Here is a 19,490-nt window from a genome sequence, read left to right as displayed (position 1 = left end):
CCTAGATCAGCCTGCTTCGGTAAGTTACAGCTTTCCAGAACACTGCCGTGCTGCAAGGCTACCGTTCCTGCTGCCTGTTCACCTTCCACACCACACCGGCACAGTTCAGTGCATGCTACAAAGACTGATCCCCCCATATCGAGGCGTTTAATCTTTTTATGACACTGACTACTTAAAGTCACACTCTTCAATCAAGCCGTTTGTGCAACGTTCTCATGCGTTAGAATCCACGCAACTGCAAATGGCCATTACTAATTGTGGGGACACATCAAATGGGAAAGGTGATCTTGGTTTTCATAAGAAACAGAACACCGTCACCAAAATAAGAGCACTTGAAATATGGCCAACATTCCTTCAAATGTCCTAGACCAGTGGTTCTTACCTGTGGGTCATGACCCCTTTAGGGGTCGCCTAGCAGATATCCTGTATACCAGATATTTACGTTTTGATATATTATAGTAGCAAAATTACAGTTAAGAAGCAGCAATGAGGGGGCTGGAGAGATGGCTCAGAGGTTAAGAGCACTAACTGCTCTTCCAGAGGTCCTGAGTTCAATTCCCAGCAACCACATGGTGGCTCACAACCATCTGGTGCCCTCTTCTGGTCATACATGCTGTATACATAATAAATAAATAAATCTAAAAAAAAAAAAAAAAAAAAGAAGCAGCAATGAAATAATTTTGTGGTTGGGGGTCACCACAACATGAGGAAGTGCATTAAAGGGTCGCAGCATGAGGAAGGTTGAGAACCACTGCCGTAGACACTTACTCCACATAGATGGCCTTTAGCTGCTGGGACAAAGACAAATTCTTGGTTGCTAGAAAGCTCGCCAGCTCTGCACTGATGACAGCCGCACTGACTCCATCCTTGTCCAGAACAAAGGGACAGCACATGTACCCTGCAGACAGAGCAGCAGACACACAGCCTTAGGAGTGGATTCTGGCACCGCACTAGAACAGGCTGCCGGAGTGCAGGCTTGTTGGCTATGACATGTTAGGGTCTAGTCTGGAGCACACACGTGTTTTTCCATTTATCTTTGTGTTTGAGAATTTAGATATGAATGCGGTTCCATACCGCGATGCTTATCGTATCTGCTCTACACATAGATGGTCCTGGGTTTGAGCGCCCAGTGGACCAGAGTGTGATCAGCTTACACTGAACTGAGAGTGGTGATGTGTGCTAGCACTTGGGAGATGGAGACAGGAGATCAGGTTATCCTTGGCTATAGAGTTGGAGGCCAGTCTGGGTCACGTAAGATCCCGTCTCAACTGTTGTCTAGCTTGAACTATTTAGGGGCCCCCAGGTAGTGGAATCGGGACCTGTCCCTGGTGCATGAACCGGCTTTTTGGAGCCCAGTGCCTATGGTGGGACACTTTGCTCAGCCTTGGTGCAGGGAGGAGGGGCTTGGACCTGCCTCAACTGAATGTACCAGGCTCTGCTGACTCCCCAGGGGAGACCTTGCCTTGGAGGAGGTGGGAATGGGGAGGTGGGTTGGAGGGGAGGCTGGGGGATGGGATGAGAGAGGAGAGGGGAATCGGTGGTGGGTATGTAAAATGAATAGAAAATCTCTTAATAATAATAATATCACTGTGAATCCCATTAACATTCAATTTTTATATGCTAATTTTAATAAAAAATTAAAACATGTAAACAAAAGTATAGAAATAAAACCTTGGCCAGGCAGTGGTGGCACACACCTTTAATCCCAGCACTCAGGAGGCAGAGGCAGGCGGATCTCTGCCAGTTCGAGGCCAGCCTGGACTACAGAGTGAGTTCCAGGAAAGGCTCCAAAGCTACAACAGAGAAACCCTGTCTCAAAAAACCAAAAAGAAAAGAAAAGAAAAGAAAAAAGAAAGAAAGAAAAAGAAACAAAACCTTGTTTTTCAAATGTCTTAAGTTAGAAAATCTGGCATCTTTAGCTAATATGTGGAATATTTGACTTGGTAGAAATAAATGTCTCCTCCAAAAAAAAAGAAAAAAAAAAAAAAAAGAGATCCTGTCTCAAAAACAAAACCATTTAGCCCAGTGTCTTGAACATAGCATCCCTGAGCAGCTTGTGTTGAATGGCCTATGTGGAGATTTCCCTGCTGGCAAGGGTGTTCACTGACTAGACTCACCATCATAGCTCCAGGTTAGATGAAGTTAGTTCTACTGGTTTCGGTCACTACCTGTCTTCTACTTTCCTCTGAAGCCTGTGGTTCTCGGCAGGTACTTGACACATCTTGACAGCCGGCCCCTACCCTCTTTGGCGTGGTTACTAATTGGAGCTCCTGGAGGCTAACTAAGGTCATTATCACGTATTTCGGAGTCACTGAGTAACATCTACAATTAGTACCTGGTGAACACGTCTCCTTAACAAAAGCCATAGAAAGACAACTCTGAAAACGGGACTTCTGAAAGGCAGCAGCCCTCTGGGCTAGCCCTGTGCGATGAGTTGGTTAAGCAAGTGTCTCTCCACTTTAACGAACACATGGAACATAGAGTCAGGGAGTCTACTGAGTTAACAGCTAGGCTAACAGTTAGTGCACCAACAACAGAACGGCCTATGTCCACGCCTAGCTTCCCTTTCCACTTATCCAGACTGACTGACAGTTGAGGATAAGGGCCTTTCAGTAATTCCGGCTAAACTTTCAATGTCCTCTCCTATGACCATGACTGTGAGGACAGGAGACCACTTAGCTGCCTTCTGCTCCTTGGGCAGACTCAGCACACACCCTCATTAGACCTTTGGAAGAGGGTGGGCTTCACCAGTAAATGAAAAAAAAAAGAAATCAGAAAGGAAGGACATGACCGCTCCTAGGTATGGTGGAGGAGAAAGTTTATTGTAGTTATGAGGGAGAACCTAGCCAGAGGCAGGGACATTTGGGAGAGTCTGGAGTGAACATGGCCCTGAGCCAGGCCATGTAAGGAGATGGGGCTTGGGGGGTGGGTGGAGCCAGGAGGGGAGAGGGTAGACAAAAAGGGTGAATAACCTAAATGGCCGGATTATACAGGAAAGGGCAGCTGGGGGAAGGACAGCCCAGCCCCTGGCCTGCAGAGGTTTAGGGTAGGGGACAGAGCATGTACCCCGTAACATGTAGGGACTGAGGGATGCTGGGAGACTTGGATGTGTTAAATAGGCACCCCGGTTACCCATGTGTCCCAGGTTTGAGACCTAACAACCAGCTTCACAAATGTGTGGATCCTTGCACTGCCAAGAGCCCTGTGCAGAACTTCACCACCATCGGATATGTGTGGCCAGCCCAATTATTTGCATGCTCTTCTTTTTTGGTTAAAAAGGTATGAAATTCCAATTTTGGAGTAGTTTGACAGTTGACCCAAACAAGAGAAACAAGCTAAACTGTGTGCTCCCATTTTACTGTGCTCTTCTGAGCTCAAATTCAAGTCTTTCTCTTGCATTTGTTTATTATATATTTTATATATACATGCATTTGTTTATTATATATCTTGTGTATACATAGGTACTCTGAATCTCACTATCACTTCTTACCGATAGCCTCTTCAAATGCAAATAGGACCGTCTTCCCCTGGTCTGTCAGCTGTTTGCTTCTGTTTCCCATCCACTTGAAGCCAGTTAATGTTTCCTGAAGGGGTAATCCAAAAGAAAAAAGAACTGTCTTGGTGCTGGGGATGCGGCTCAATTGGTAGAGTGCATGTCTAGCCCTGGGTTCAGTCCCTAGTACCACACACAATGGGTGTGGTGGTGCGTCTCTGTAACACGCACCACCACACCCTCCTCTGTGGAGGCAGGAGGATCAGAAGTTCAAGGTCATCCTTGGCTGTATATGAAGTTTAAGGCCAGGCTGGGCTATATGAAACCCTGTCCCAAAATATAAAAACAAACAAACAAACAAACAAAATGAAAGAAAGGGAAAAATCATCTTAGCAAACAGGGAAATCAAAGTCACACGAACATCTTACCTCGAAATGAAAGCCCTCCTTCAAGGCAATGGCCCGCAAGATTTTGGAGGAGACGGTGCTGGACAGCATGTATGTGTCTTTGAGGGTACTTCGATCTTGGTTCTTTTCTTTCCAGGAAGTGAAGAGCCACCATCCCAGCAGGGCCCCCAGCTCATTGCCTGAGAACACTTTCCACTCACCACTGCAAGGAAACAGGCCCTTCGTTTTAGCAACCTTCAGGAAGGCGCAGAAGTCCCCGGAGCTCGGCAAATGAAGCTCGGCACACTTTCTATAAATCTGTTCCAGTCTTTAAATAACTGAGCTGAAATGGACCAGCCACATCACAAACATCTGAGCCGCTTCTGTGTATCAGCCAAGGATGCTTGCATTTCCATCCTTGACAAGCTGTGGTCTGGAAAGGCACCAGACACTCTTTAATATACTTTGCATAGACCACACGGTCAGACTTGTCTAATCATTGTGTCAACACTTGTCTGCTCCCCCTAAGTTCAACACTGCCTTGAAGGTCCAGTGCTTTACCAAGTCCACCGGCAGAAAATGAACTGCAAAGCCAGCATCGTGAAAAGGGCTTTGCCTTCTCAGGCATGGAGACCTTCCCATATTAAATTCAATTATAAAATGTGGGGGTCACGTAGAGTCACTTCGATCCCCAGCACACCAGAGTGCTTTGCTCTGTGTTACGCGAGTCAAGGATATGATCCCCTGCCCTTGGGCTCGGCAAACTGTCCCCGCCACCGGGGTTTTGTTGTAAAAACAAATGTAATTACCTGGAAAACTCCCACGGGGACTCACCCTCCCCAGAAACATATTATTGCTAAAGACGGCGTTCTGTCTATTTTTCATGACACACAAAAACAAAGTTAATTTCACCTGTCTTGCTTTTCTGCCACAGCGAGTCTGTCAGCATCTGGGTCATTGGCTAAGATAATTTTGGCCTTGATTTTGTCAGCCAACTCGAAAGATAAAGTCTGAAAACAAGTACAGAAAATAAAAGATTACTTAAGGAAAACATGGAACACATCTTAGTGTTTACAACGTGCGTGTTCTTATGAGCTAAAAGGGCTTTCCCCAAAATTGGGGCAGCAGGTTTTGTTTTTTTGTTTTTTCCCTGAGACAGGGTTTCTCTGTGTAGCTTTGGTGCCTGTCCTGGATCTCGCTCTGTAGCCCAGGCTGGCCTCGAACTCACAGAGATCTGCCTGCCTCTGCCTCCCAAGTGCTGCGATCAAAGGCGTGCGCCACCACCGCCCAGCTAGCTGCAGGGTTTTGTTGGTGTTGTTTTGTTTTCTGCTTTTTTTTCCCCCTGGAGCTGGTTTTGCTCAGTCAGATTTTATTTTATCTGTCTAGATTAGCGGTCAGATGATGAGCGTTCCAATGTACAGCCCATCCCTGCCCTGTGACCGCCGCACACAACTGTGGCAGCCTTGTGGCTGGACTGGTATTTCTAGGCACTGTGTGTGTCTGGCCACACAAACTAGACCAAACCAACTCTCTCCATGTCATTATTATCTAACCTTTCAGAATGGTTTGTGAGCCATACTGTCAATAGTATTCTTTAACAATAAATAATAAAATTTTAAAAACCCTCTCCATCCTATACTTCTTGGCAATAAAGGAACTGTCAATTAAAATTTAACTTAATTTGAGCTGGAAAGATGGCTCTGTGATTAAGAGCACCGGCTGCTCTTCCAGAGGACCCAGGTTCAATTCCCAGGATCCACAGGGCAGCTCACAACTGTCTGTAACTCCAGCTCAATGGGGATCCAACACCCTCACATAGACATACATGCAAAAAAAACACCAATTCACATAACATAAAAATAAATAAATTTTTTAAAAAATTTACTTTAAAGAATAATTTAGATTTTAGCTCTTATATCCTCTTATAAGATGTCAAGTTTGAAAGTTCCTTTAAGAAATTTATGACCATCCAATATACATATTTCTAGAGATATAACTCATTTTTTTTTCAGCACAACAAAACCCCACAAAAACATAATGTACTTGATAACAATGTTAGACCAGTGGTTCTCAACTTTGCTGATGTTGTGACCCTTGAATTTAGTCCCTCATGTTGTGGTGAACCCCAACTATAAAATCATTTTGGTTGCTACTTCATAACTGTGATATTGCTTCTCTTATGAATAATGTAAATGTAAATATGTGTTCTGATGGCCTTAGGCGACCCCTGTGAAAGGGCCAGTTGACCCCAAAGGGGTAGTGACCCACAGGTTGAGAACCACTGGTTGAGAGTATAAAAGGTAGAGTCTATTATTTAACAAAAGTGGGTTACCAAGACACCTTTACCCTCCTCAGGATTCGGGTATTTGACAGTTGGAAACTCAGGATCTGGATCTTTCTGTTGGGGAACAGCTTCCGGAGGAGCAAGGTCAAAGGCCTTGAATGCCAGCTGCACAAACTCATGACCCACGCCGTGGACAGAGGTGTGCACAAACTTCACAGCGCTCTCCTTGTTCACGCTCCTAGAATGAGACAGACTGGGAAATGAGAAAGGCTAGAAACAAGGATCTCCAGAGGGGAGGGCTTAGAAAACACCTAGGGCTGGGCACTGCAGACTGTAAGAAAGACTCTTTACAGTATGTTGATGGTGCAGCTGTGAGCCTTTCCGAGAGACCTAAGCTATGTCCTCCACACAGAATCAAAAAGGACCGTTGACCTGAAAGACTCAGCATTGCAAAATGCAGACGCAAAAGCTCAAAAGGCAGAATTTCTCCCTTATGATCTTGGTATAGAGTCTTTTAAAGTATGAATAAAACCCGGAAACCAAAACTTAAAGGACAACCAAATATTAACAAAATTGTTAAAGTTTCGATAAAAACTTTCGAAAGTAACAATAGCAATGTAGGTACTTGAAATACACAAGACTGCTTTCCTAAATAGTTTTCTAAAGACAACAGAAGAGCAAATACATAGAAAAGACAAATAAACATCAAATAAACATGAAAAAAGCTTTTCATAATTAAGGGATATAAGTGAAGATGAGATATCCCTCTCATCTCACAAATGAGGGGAAATGATAAATTTGATAACACAGAGCACAGGGTCAAACGTGGGGTCCTATGTCATTACCACAGGCTGCAGCGGTGGGTGCCAACTACTCTAATATTTTTGGCGGGCAGTTTGCCGATCACCTTCAACCTTGTAAATGCATGTACATTATATATTACATATACTGTGATATTATATACTATGCAAGAAGATATTATACACACATGCACACACACGCGTGCGTGACTGTTGGTTCTCAAGCTACTTTCAGTGATGTAAGAAATCCCTGTCAATCCTTTGTGTTTGTAAAACTAAGTGACAGAGGCAGAGGGGAAGACCACAGGTGTATCTTGTTTATATCACACACCAACGGGCGGAAAAAAATAACCACATTTTTAGATTCCTTTTGTAGAGAAAAACAAAACTCAATGGCCTGGGAACTCTAGCCCGTGGTCCAGGGAGACTTTTCAGCCAGTGTGGGAGTGGAGTATCTGCTCCGCACTGGAATTGCCAGGCCCAGGCTGTCTAACAAATACAGCACCAGACAACCTAAGTATTCAGTTTCTGGCTGAGGGACAATGAGGAGTGGCAGGACCTGAGTCCTCCCAGAGAACAACAGCACAGCCACCATGCTCAGTACCCGATTGTGAGTATCACGTTTGCCCCAGGCTGAACAAATGGGTACAGCAGCATTGGGTGACCACACTTGGGTACTGGGAATTGGAACTGAAGTCCTCACACCTGTGCAGCAAGTGCTTGCTCACTGAACCATATCCCCAGCCCTGAAAGTTTTTTAACCACACATACACATACACACACACACACACACACACACACACACACACACACACACACACACACATATTTACAGCACTTCAAACTGTGGCCCACGGGTTGGCCACCTGCTTTCGTAAATAAAACCATTTTAGCCAGGCAGTGGTGGCGCACGCCTTTAATCCCAGCACTTGGGAGGCAGAGCCAGGCGGATCTCTGTGAGTTCGAGGCCAGCCTGGTCTACAGAGTGAGATCCAGGGCAGGCACCAAAACTACATAGAGAAACCCTGTCTCGAAAAACCAAAACAAAAACAAAAATGAAAAACCACTTTAAGTGGCTTCCCTGACTGGTCACCTGTGCTGTCTGCATACTAGAATATCAATTCTAAGGGCCGAAGACAGGCTCCATGTAGCTGGCAAAGTCACGAGGATTTGTTATCAGTTCCTTTAAGAAAAGGTGGCCAGCTCTGCTGGGGCCCTTATACAAGTAGCTACAGTGTATGTACCAAGTAAAGGGGCATAACCACATGCAGACATAGACTCCAGCTGAGTCACACTGGCCTAAGTGAAGCCCGATCCAGTTACCTGTGGAAACAGTATCTTTTAAGGTCTTCAAAGTAGTCCTTACTGATGGAAGTGCTGGGGTTGTGAAGCAGGGGACTGCTGTCAATCAAAGACTCGTCCCAAGCCTGTGGCCAGGGCTCTAGATTTTCTTCAATAGCTTGAGAAATGCCTCGATCGTGTGGCGAGATGATCTGGGCTCCATTGTCCCAGTAGACCTAGAGAAGCCAGGAATGCATTTAGCAGGTTCAGGGTGCAGAGCACCCACTCCCAAACAGCATAGGGGTGGGGCTCCTTGTAAGAGCACTGTGTGAGGAGAGAGCAGGGGTGTACCTTATAGCCATTGTCCTGCTTCGGGTTGTGCGAGGCCGTGATCATGATCCCAGCACAGAGTTTCAGATGTGACACTGTGTAGGGCTGGACAGGGCAGGAGACAGTTCTTAACAAAGATCAGCCAGAATGAAAATGCCCAGTATACATGGTTTAGACCTGCTCATCCCCCTTTACCACCCTAATATCATAACACACCACTCAGCATCCCGTGTCCCATCCAAGCAACATACAGCATCCCCTTCCTCTGTGGCTTTGCTCTCTTTCAGTTCCTCGTGGTCCAGGAAGATGATTATCTGTCTTAACTCTTTCAGCAGGGGCCACACTCACATGACAGCCAGGATACTACTACAACTGTTGTATTTTATTATTAGTTACTGCTGTTAGTCCTTTATAGCCTTAACCCACAAATTAAACGGTAAGCCACAAGCTGTATAAACTTTTATATTGTCTGTAGCTTCCACTATCAGGGAATACTTTACCTGTGGCTAAGAAGAGATTATTATAATCTTATCATTCTGGGAACTCACGGGCTGCCCAAAGTTCCAGAATGTTCATCCTCACAAAACAGGTGCACTATTTCCTAGGCATCCCCTCCTTCTGTCTTCTCTTTTATAGAGCCAGAAAAGTCTTTGAAGACAAAGACGGGCCAAGCCTCCATTCTGCGTTAGGCTTTCATTAGCAGTTCAGCTGAGATTCATTCCAGATGAGGACACAGAGGCTTCCAGTTTGAGGAAACAAGACCAGCCGAGGAACTGGTGAGGTGAGGTTGGATGTGGCTCATTCTGTTTCTCTGACCTTTCAGTGTTCACCCCAATACCTGGCTCCAGGTTTGTTTTTATTAATAAGACCTTTTAAGATTCATGCTACACCTATTCATATTTAAAGCTGGTAGATACATCAACTTGTTCAAAGACACAGTAATATAATGTTTGAGAGATTTAGACTCAAGAGATTTCCTAAGTGTGATAGCTGCAGTAAAGAACTACCTACCAATTAAAAAAAAAAAAAAAAAAGAACATTTTGCTAATTTGCCAAAAGATCCACAGAATTTGTGGTGATTTGAAAGGAAAGGTCACCAAAGGGAATGGCACTACTAGGAGGTGTGGCCTTGTTGGAGGAAGTGTGGCCTTGTTGGAGTAGTGTGGTCTTGTTGGAGGCAGTGTGCCACTGTGGAGGCGAGCTTTAAAGTTTCCTATGCTCAAGCCTCACCCAGTGTCTCAGTTCACTTCCTGTTGCCTGTGAGTCAAGACATAAGAACTTTCGGCCCCTTCTCCAGCACCATGTCGGCCTGCATGCTGCTTTGGTTCCCACCATGATGTTAAAAAACTAAACCTCTGAACTGTAAGAGAGCTACCATAGTTAAATGTTTTCCTTTGTAAGAGTTGCTGTGGTCATGGTGTCTCTTCACAGCAGTAGAAATTCTAACTAAGACAGAAGTCAAACAAAGTAAAATGACACCTTAATTTTCCTTTGGTGCTGGAGCTGGAACCCAGGGCTCCACCTGTGCTACCACTGAGCTACAGCCGCAACCCTTATTAGACTTTGAGAAAGATAATTTGGAATGGAAAGCTGCATGTCGGAAGCACATTACTAGGATGTGGGTGAAACTGCCTTAGAGAGAGAGGAGTTAGCCCAGCATACGTCAAGGAATTGTCTGTCACCAAAACAGCCAAAGCCCAACAGTACTAAGGCTCATACAACTCAGCAGAGTCCCACCCTAGGTCCTGTGACAAGAAGTTGGGAAGGAAATGGTTACTTACCACAAATGGGGTTGGGGTTATATCAGAGAAGAGATGCACGGGAACCCCCTGGCTGATAAATGCAGTGGCAGCCAGCCGGGCAAACCTAGAAATGCAGAAACCAGACAGAGTCGTGCTCAGGGCTGCAAGCGCAAAGAACAAGCATGCTGGGGTGGAAACCAGGGCTTCATGTGCGCATGCGTGCTAGGCAAGCACTCTAACAGAGCTGCAGCCAGGTCCCTCCCACCGCGCCTTTAGATTGTGCAAGGTAGCAAAAGGAGGATGTTTTTTCTGCTGTTTACACTGGTCCAGACTACCAAAACTGAGGACAGCTCTGAAGTCCTCTCACGCCACCTTTTGTTTAGGATAAAGGCCTCACAGGTCACCTTGCCACATGTCCAAGGCCACTGAGCATGTAAGGCAGGCCTGCGTTAAAGTCTTTCACTGTCTCAGCCTACCTCAGTGGTTCTTGCTTGGGCTCATCTGTCCCTCACAAGGTTTCTGATGTGGCGGCACGGTCAGTTGTCATGCTTGGGAGAGGGATGTGCCACTGGCAATTAATGGGAACTAGTGGGTAGAGGCCAGAGGAGCTCCTAAACACCTTACAATGCATAGGGCGGGCCCCACAATAAAGAATGGTCCAGCTGCTGTGGCATCGTATGTCACTATGCAGAGGTGCTTTATAGGTATGGGAACCAAGCCTGGTGGTGTGTGCCTGTAATCAGACTGAGACAAGAGAACCATGAATTCAGTACCAGTGAGAGCTAGTGAGAGCTAGTCTCCAAACTGAAAAGATAAAAAGGTGCATGAGAAATGGTACACAGCTTTTACCCAAACCATGTGCCTTGTTAGACAGGTGATTTGTGCACCTTTGGGTGTGGGAGTTGAGGTTGTCTTAGAATCAGTCTTGGTGGATATGGAGAGCCAATTTTAAATGCTCTCTATGTCATTTGGGGGATTAAAATCATAAATACTCAATCGCATTCAAAAAACTGCCACCACTACGGCCATCATTATCTTCACAGTTAAACAGGAGTCCCTTTGCTCTGGGACTGTCACCAAGCTTCAGCCTGGGAAGGGTGTCTGTTTGAGAAAGGAAGAGGCCATGAAGCCTGTAAGCGGCAGGGAAGAGGCCGGTTTGGATAGGTTTTTTTTTCCCCCTTGGGGTAAATACTACACTTTAAACACCTAAATAACTTAATTTTCCTAACTTAGATATAAAATCAAAAATTTTAAAGCTACTAGCAGATCTTACCCCATCATTTTCGTTTGTTGTTGAGACAGGGTTTCTCTATGTATCCCTGTCTTAGAAAGTGCTATGTACACCAGGCTGGCTTTGACCTCACAGCCTAAACCATCATTTTGAACAGCTAAGCAATTCTGCAATTATGGGTTTAAAATCAAGTTATTTAAAAAGAAAAATCAAAGGGCTGGAGAGGTGGTTCGGTGGTTATGAATCTGTACTCTTTCTTTCTTTCTCTCTTTCTTTCTCTCTCCCTTTCTTTCCTTCTTTCTTTCTTTCTTTCTTTCTTTCTTTCTTTCTTTCTTTCTTTCTTTCTTTCTTTCTTTCTTTCTTTCTTTCTTTCTTTCTTTCTTTCTTTTCCAGTCAGGGTTTTTCTGTGTAACAGCCCTAGCTATACTGAAACTAGTTTACTACTTTCATAGACCAGGCTGGTCTCAAATTCAGAGATCCACTGGCCTTTGCCTCTGAATGCTGGGGTTAAAGGCGTGCACCACCACGCCCGGCCACCCCTACTGTTCTTACAGAGGCTTGTAACTGCCTGTAACTCCAGCTCCAGAGGATCTAAGGCCTCTGGCCTCCGTGAGCACCTACCTGCACACACATGCACATATCCACCTGCACACACATAATTAAAAAATGTTTTTTAAAAAAGCAAATTATTGAAATGGCGATTGAAAATAAAGTAGAAAAGAAATTACCAAAAAAAAAAAAAATCCTTTTCTGAAAGATGTCTCCGGGTTCCATCCCCAGAGTCCCTCAAAAACCTAAATACCTTTTGCTGCTGCCTCCGCTGGCCGGGTGAGCTCTGGCATCGAAGCTGATCACCACGCCCCTCTGCTTCAGGTCACTGAACTGCTTTTCCAGGTACCGGCAAAATCCCTGAAAACAGCCCAGGGGTTGAAAGCACATATTTCATACATATGATATTAAAATCAGCCCAAAATTATATTTTTCCCACTTTCACAGGACCACATCATTCATGGGGGGTGGGGGAGGTGGGGGCAGTAATTGTGCGGACTGAACAGGAAGATGAAAACAGCTTATTTTTGCCTGTCTAAGTCAGATGCTGTGCTGAACAGCTGGAATCGGATACCTCCACGTTCAGACCAACTTACTCAGAATTTCCATCGTGTAGACAGGAACACAGAGTTTGGGGTTATCCCTACCTGCTTCAAGCTGATAGAACACCCCAATACTATATTTCAGGGTGAAACAACATCACATTGGTCTCGGACACAAGATAGCAGTCAACGTGGAATCCAAACACTCTTACACTGGATGCCACCAGAGAACTCTAGTCAACTGGGCAGCAACGATGTGTACTAATGCTCATTTCACTGACTAAAGGAAGTCTTACAGATTATGAATTATAACTATGATTTTATTACAGGGATACATCACAGCCTTGTTTCTTTTTCCTTGCAAATGCATAGCCTTCAGCACACCTGGAAGTGACTAAGAAATAAGGGCATGTATCTATTGGTTTTGTGGGTTCTCAAGAAGGAGGCCAGATGCCTGACTCTTCACAGCTTACAATGGTGACATCACACCCAGCTATGCAGGTCAACCCTTGTACTGTGACCTCAGTGTATCTGGGGGTAAAAAGCATATAGCCCGAGTCTAGATTCTCACATCCCTAAATTCACTAGAAATCTCTAGGTCCTGTTGAGGATGAGGACCAGAGAATGGCTGAGGGGAAAGAAGAAATGATTCTATGTTGGTGAAGGAGGTTTTTGAAATGTTACTATAAAAACAAGACAAAAACTTGCATGGCTTCAAAATATATAACTATGACTCACAAAAGCTTTAAAAAAAAAAGAAAGAAAACAATGAAACTATCTTTTAGAAAATTATTATTCTTTAAGATTTGTTTTTATTTTTTAGTCATATGTATGTGTGTGTGTCTGTATGTGTGTATGCCACATGTGTGCAGGTGCCCCTGGGGGCCAGAAGAGGGTGCTAGATCCCCTGGAGCTGGAGTTACAAGTGGTTATGAGCTACTGGATGTGGTTGCTGAGAACCAACCTCGAATCTTCTACAAGAGCAGCAAGCATTCTTCACCACTGAGCCATCCCTCCAACCCTTTTCCTTATTATTTTAAACTATGTTAATGTGGGGTCCTGTGTAAGGGTTTGTGCATATGAGTTTAGGTGCCTGTGGAGGTTGGAAGAGGGTATCAGAGCCTCTGGAACTGGAGTTACAAGCAATGGTGAGCCACCTGATATGGGTGTTGGGAACCAAACTCTACAAGAATAGTAGGTGCTCTTAACTGCTGAGGCATCTCTCCAGCCCCTTGAAACCATCTTTTAATGAGATTAGCCCTGAGTTAGAATAGGCTATTTCAGAGGGCAGAGTTCTTAGTCACTAATGTATCCTGGTTAAGTACTCTCAAGTGATCACAAATACCGCGTCAAAATGACATGAATTAATCTTCATAAGGAAATCAGAACCTTTACCAGTGAGTAAACATCAAGGGAGTTTTTCTTCTGTCTCTGCCCTATTTCTTTGAGAAGTTCTTCACTCACACACACATCTGCTCCTTAGCCCAAACCAGGGCAATTTTAAGGTATCCCTAGCTTAGCCTCGTACCCAAAAGAGCAGCGGGGGAGTGTCTATGCCACAGTGAAGGTGAGAATGTGACCCAGCACGCTTCATGCTAGTGTTCTATCAGGGACCACCACCCCATAGCTGGGGTGGCAGCCAGAGCTGGCCATTCTGGAAGTCCTCTCTCCTTCAATGCCGAGGTGGCTCCTAAGATGTTAGAGATGAACCTCTTGCTTTCCTGAAACTTTCTCAGCCCTGAGCATCCTTATGTCTCATGGAAAGCATTCCAACATGGATGAGTCAGTCACTGCAGAGTAGAGAGCTTCTAAGGACCGCTCCAGTGGGTGGTTGGTAGAATCAGATCACACATAAAATGTCTATCCATCACAGTTTCAAAGGACTCTTAACTCACACTCCCGAGGCCCACTTCAGAAGAGATCCATTATTCTAGAGGAAAGGTGGGCCAAAGGGCTCTGAGAACTTCCCTAGCCACATTTCCTCATTTCTGGACATTAGATAGAGTTGAACACAGGAGAAAAGGCTCAAGGTTAATTTGCAATCCAGAGAAACACTGACAATCAGGCCTCACAGCCACCAGTGTGACAAATTGGATTATCCAAAGATGGTTAGGGCAATACATACTCCCACCAGGTGACGTGATCTTCTCTTTTAACAGATGGAACATGGCAGGAATAAGTTACTTTGTTTGAGTCAAAGCTCATTAATACAATCCAATACAGCTTCTGGCTGGCACATTCTTTAGTCAACGGCTCTGTATTAGAAAAAAATCTCCACAAGGGAATCTGTCTTAGTCATATCAATTGACCATGCCTGACAACCAGTAGGCATTCAATAAATTTGATAGAAGGTACTAGAAAGCTAATGAATATTTAGGACTGCACAAGCCTCATTTTATAGATTAAATACTTCATCAGACCCAAAAACACACCCATAATTAAAGCAAATTGAATCTATCAGATGCATCAGGAGATACATCAGGAGTAATCAGCAGTGACCAAATCATGGTACCTGCGTGGTCTGGATGATAGTCAAATCATTCATTCGAGAAATCCCTGCTCCCATGGGCGCTCGCAGGCCAGCTGTCCCAAACTCCATCCGGGCCCCAAAGCATTTCTGTAGCTCTTCTTTATTACCCTCAGCCACGAGTTGTTTCACTGACTCCGAAGTTAAGGGATTCTGAAAGACAGACAAGGATGTATTAGACACAGCTTGGGTAGGAGAGGACAGAAGATCTGCAAAGTAGCCTCCCCCCCTCAACACACACGCGCGCGCGCGTAATTTTAACCTCTAGGCATAACCTGACTATATACTGGCTTTTGCATTTTCTGGTGTTTTTGATAGTATGATGTATCATTTTCTTTCTGACTGAGGTAAGCAGTTTTAGAGAAAATAAACAAGGTGCTGTTTTAGAGCAGACATCTAGCATGCACGGGAGCTCCCAGACCCTTCACTTACAAACCTGTGCTTGAGAAGGCTATAGAGTTTCTTGAGTACTCTCTTTCCCCATCTGTAAAGGGGAACCAGCTAGAACCTCTCTTGCACAATTTCCAACATTTTAAATTCGTTTGTCTTTCTCTGCCTGACACTGAGGTGTGATATTCATCTCCTTGTTTGAGGTCCTCAAACTTTCCCAGGGTGGTAGGTCAATCAATTTAATGAAAACCTTACTTTTGTGGTGCTTTACAGTTTTGTTTTGTTTTTACAAAATGTTTCCTTTGTATCTGGTCAAGTTTCAATGACTTTAAGTCAGACCAATAAATAGCTGATGTCTTTAGTAGTGTTTTATACTATAGAATAATCCCAGCACTTGGGAGGCAGAGGCAGGTGGATCTCTGTGAGTTTGAGGCCAGCCTGGTCTATAAAGTGAATTCCAGGACAGCCAGGGCTACACAGAGAAACTCTGTCTCAAAAAAACCAGTGAATAAATAAATAAAAAAGAAAGAAAGAAAAAAAGAAACTGAGTGGCTTGTTTAAACTGATGAGCATTAGCGTTGTGCCTTTTCTATTACATTAATTGAAAATAGACATGAGCATGAGTCATTAAAAGTCACCACACGCGGCCTGGCTTTCTTTGTGTAATAGTTGCAGGAGCTGTTAAGATTGGAGAAATAGAGTGATTACCTAACACCACACGGACTTCTGAATTAAGAACTGAAGGAGGACTGAGTAAGCACTTTACCCCTGTGCTTCTACTCAGCATCCACTAAAACGAACACCAGGCAAGATAAGGCCCCATAATTAAACTTTGAAATGTGGTCGCAATAAAACCTTGGCTTCCTGGAATCGAGCCCATGGTTCCAGATTGTTCCAGATTCAACAGGTACCTGGACCAACCTTTTAATTAAAAACAATAGATCCCAATCACAGAGACCACTCTTACCCATTAAACTGTCAGGTGCCCCCAAGGAAAGGCTCAGAGCTGGTATACACAAGGAGCTCAGCAGCCATCTGCTGAGTGGATGAGAAAACTTCCTGACTTCCTGGCCACACCCAATATCCAGGGCTCCTCTGAGTTCTACGGTAGACCTCAGAAGTCCTAATTGACCTTGGATATCTAGAAAAGACTCAGCAGCCTGAGAGAACAAAGCAGAGAGATAAAAAGTCAAGAGAGCAGCTGAGGTCCGACCCAGAAGTGATGGAAACTGACAGAGAGGGAAGGCCGAGGTGGGGAGCAGTGATGGATGCCCTGCCAGCATGGGTGGTTAGCAGCTTCCGTGCTTTCGGCTGGTGGGAGTTTCACTGAAAAATGAACGGGTCCTTCCCAGAGAGGCGCCTATCTCCAGTTGAAGAAACAGAGAGGGACTACAGTCAGCTCCATCAGTGAAGTGCTTGTTACGAAAGCTTTAAGACCCAAGTTCATATCCCCAGCATGCGCCAACAAGGAGAGTTCACCTGTATGACTAATGCTGGAGGTACACAGACTATGAGGATACGTAGAGTGGGCTGTTCAGTTAAGCCAAGGTGGAGAGTGACTGAGGAAGATACTTGATGCCAACCTCTGGCCTCTGCACGGACATGCACACATACACCTGCACACAACCACATACACACAGACATATTCATACAACACACACACACACACACACACACACACACACACACACACACACACTTCTGACTGGGAAAAAGAACACTGAAACATCTCCAAGGGAGAAAGGGGCAATTTCCCTCCACCTCTACCCACGGAGGTACCATTCCTAGACAGATTTCATATTCTGTAGTAATTACACTTTCTGGTTTTCTTTTATGGAATGAGATGACTAAGCCTGAGTCTCAACTTGATGAGATTGAGAAATAAATACCTAGGTGAGCAAAGCTGCTCACTTCTGGGGTATCCGTGAAGTAGCTTCCAAGGATAATTAGATCATGGGCTCTGACAGAGTCAAAGGGTCACTCCTTTGCCACCACGAAGGACAAAACCATCTCAAGTGTGAGCAAAGCAGTTCTTTCCTCTGCTTTAGTCTAGGCCAGATACTTACTTAGGCAAGTGATCCAAAAGCCCGGTACACAGAACAATACTTCATTAACTCTGGCTTTCGGAGAATCTACACAATGCAAGCTACTAAGTTATCAGAAATGGAAACAGTTTCCTTCCCTTAAGCATCCTGAAGTTAACTTTCCAAGGGGCGGGGAGCAGGCCGGGGGTGGGGTGGGGGGTGGGGGAGGAGGGGGAGCCCTCCCTCAAGGAGTTGGCACTGGCATCCTGGAAACAGGCTGACATAGGTATGAGTGGGGAACCGCTTCTGCTGAGCCTTGCAACCTCTGTCTAGTCAACAAATGCTTCATGGACCTACTATGTGCCGGGTACTGTAGACCACAGGAAGCAGCAGGAACACACACACCAGCTACATAATTTTCAGGGGCCAGTGGAAAATTAAAACGAAGGATCCATATTTAACAATAGAGAATCTGAAAGCGGAGCTTTTTTAAAACTATGGCTTAGCCCACCCCGCCCCCAGCACCGGTTCAGTCTGTCTGCAAGGGTCTCGCCTCCTGCAGTCAGGCCTGGACACCAACAGACATGAAACAAACAAGCCTGCACGGGGTTGCTGGTTTTGTTTCTTCCAATCCCACTAAGAGCCAGGAAGCAAAAGACTGGGCTGTTCAGAGAGTGTTGGGGAGGAATAAATTGAACTTCGTAGACCGGGAAGACCTCAATTAGTTCACACAGGAATACCAACAAGAGAAACAAGATCAACTGAACACAGGCAAGAGGAATATTATGGGAAACAGGAAAGCACAGTTCGGAAAAAACTTGTAGAGAGCAGAGGAAGTGATGTCCGGGCCTGGCCACCTGACTGTTTCAGCCATAAGACAGTTTACAGGGGAAAGGTGCAGCCGGGACCAAAGCATACCCTGTCACCTTCCCAGTGAAGCCAATGTCCTCTGGGAAACTCCTGGTCTGCCTGGCCCACCAGGGACCCGTTAGTAAGCATGCTGTCAGGAAGGGTGGTCTAGACTGTGGAGGGGTCCGGGTCCCGGGAAAGGCGGGACAGAGCGGATTCTGAATGGATGAGGATGCACAGCCCATCGCAGAACCCCAGAAACCCTTTCGTGCCGGGACCACCCGGAGCCCCAGCCCCGCTATGTTCACCCGGCCCGGGCTCGCTCCTCTGTCCTGTCTAGCAGCCCGGCCGGCCACAGAGCTGTCCCCGTCCTCCAATAGGCTTTTCCGAGCAGACTCGGTGCGGCGGAGCAGGAGAGGAAGGAAGCTGGGCCCCGGTGCACCCGGGACAAACCCCGGCGCCCGGGAACCCTGGAGCCAGCGATCGGCCCTCACCCGGTCCCAGCGCAGCCACTGCGCGGTCTCCTGGTCTAGTCGCGCGTCCATGCCCGAGCCACTGACTCCCGGAGCTGGTGCCGGTGACGCCGCTGCCGCCGCCATCCCGCTGCAGCCACGGCCGGGTGAAGGAGGCCGGGTCACCCTTCCGGCAGGGCGGGGAGAGGGCGGGGACAGAGGGCTTGCTGGAAGAGGACGTGCAGCTCCGCCCGGCTCCCGAGTTGTCCTTAGGGGTGCGCCTCCTGGAGGGCTAGGCTGGGAGGGTGGGTGGGGTGGGGTGGGGTGGAGTAGGGGCAGGGATGCCTGGTGGCAAGAGGAGCCGGAGGCCGCCTTACCCTAGTCTCCTAGGCATACCGAGGGTCCTCCAGCAAGCATCCCGTGTGCACGGTGCCCTTCGTGTCTGGGATGCTGGGAAGCGGAGCTCTTTGGCGCAGGCCGGTGGAGGTACCGCAGAAGCAGACAAATCTCCCTGAGTTCGAGGCCAATCTGATCTAGGCCAATCCCGTCTGAATTCCAGACCAGCTCGGAGTTCATAGTGAGAACCCTGTCAAAAATTTGAATTAAATTT

General features: G+C 46.0%; 1 protein-coding gene across 1 annotated transcript in view; it reads right to left on the bottom strand.

Moving 5' to 3' along the window:
• Pgm2 (phosphoglucomutase 2) overlaps nt 1-19,048 on the bottom strand; it is a 31,479-nt gene extending 12,431 nt beyond the window's left edge. Inside the window, exons 1-11 of the mRNA XM_059275067.1 lie at nt 18,923-19,048; nt 15,151-15,318; nt 12,350-12,456; nt 10,356-10,440; nt 8,596-8,679; nt 8,287-8,480; nt 6,212-6,401; nt 4,792-4,889; nt 3,922-4,102; nt 3,491-3,584; nt 769-898 (exon numbers count right to left, since the gene is read on the bottom strand). Of these exons, the coding sequence (XP_059131050.1) occupies nt 769-898; nt 3,491-3,584; nt 3,922-4,102; nt 4,792-4,889; nt 6,212-6,401; nt 8,287-8,480; nt 8,596-8,679; nt 10,356-10,440; nt 12,350-12,456; nt 15,151-15,318; nt 18,923-19,027 (1,436 nt within the window). The 5' untranslated portion in view covers nt 19,028-19,048. The remainder of the gene's footprint in view (nt 1-768; nt 899-3,490; nt 3,585-3,921; nt 4,103-4,791; nt 4,890-6,211; nt 6,402-8,286; nt 8,481-8,595; nt 8,680-10,355; nt 10,441-12,349; nt 12,457-15,150; nt 15,319-18,922) is intronic.
• Between the last annotated feature and the right edge of the window lie 442 nt (nt 19,049-19,490).

This window comes from Peromyscus eremicus, chromosome 10 (assembly GCF_949786415.1).
Source record: "Peromyscus eremicus chromosome 10, PerEre_H2_v1, whole genome shotgun sequence".
NCBI lineage: Eukaryota > Metazoa > Chordata > Mammalia > Rodentia > Cricetidae > Peromyscus > Peromyscus eremicus.
Note: the sequence above shows the minus strand (reverse complement) of the source record. Positions and strands in the feature narration are given on the sequence as shown.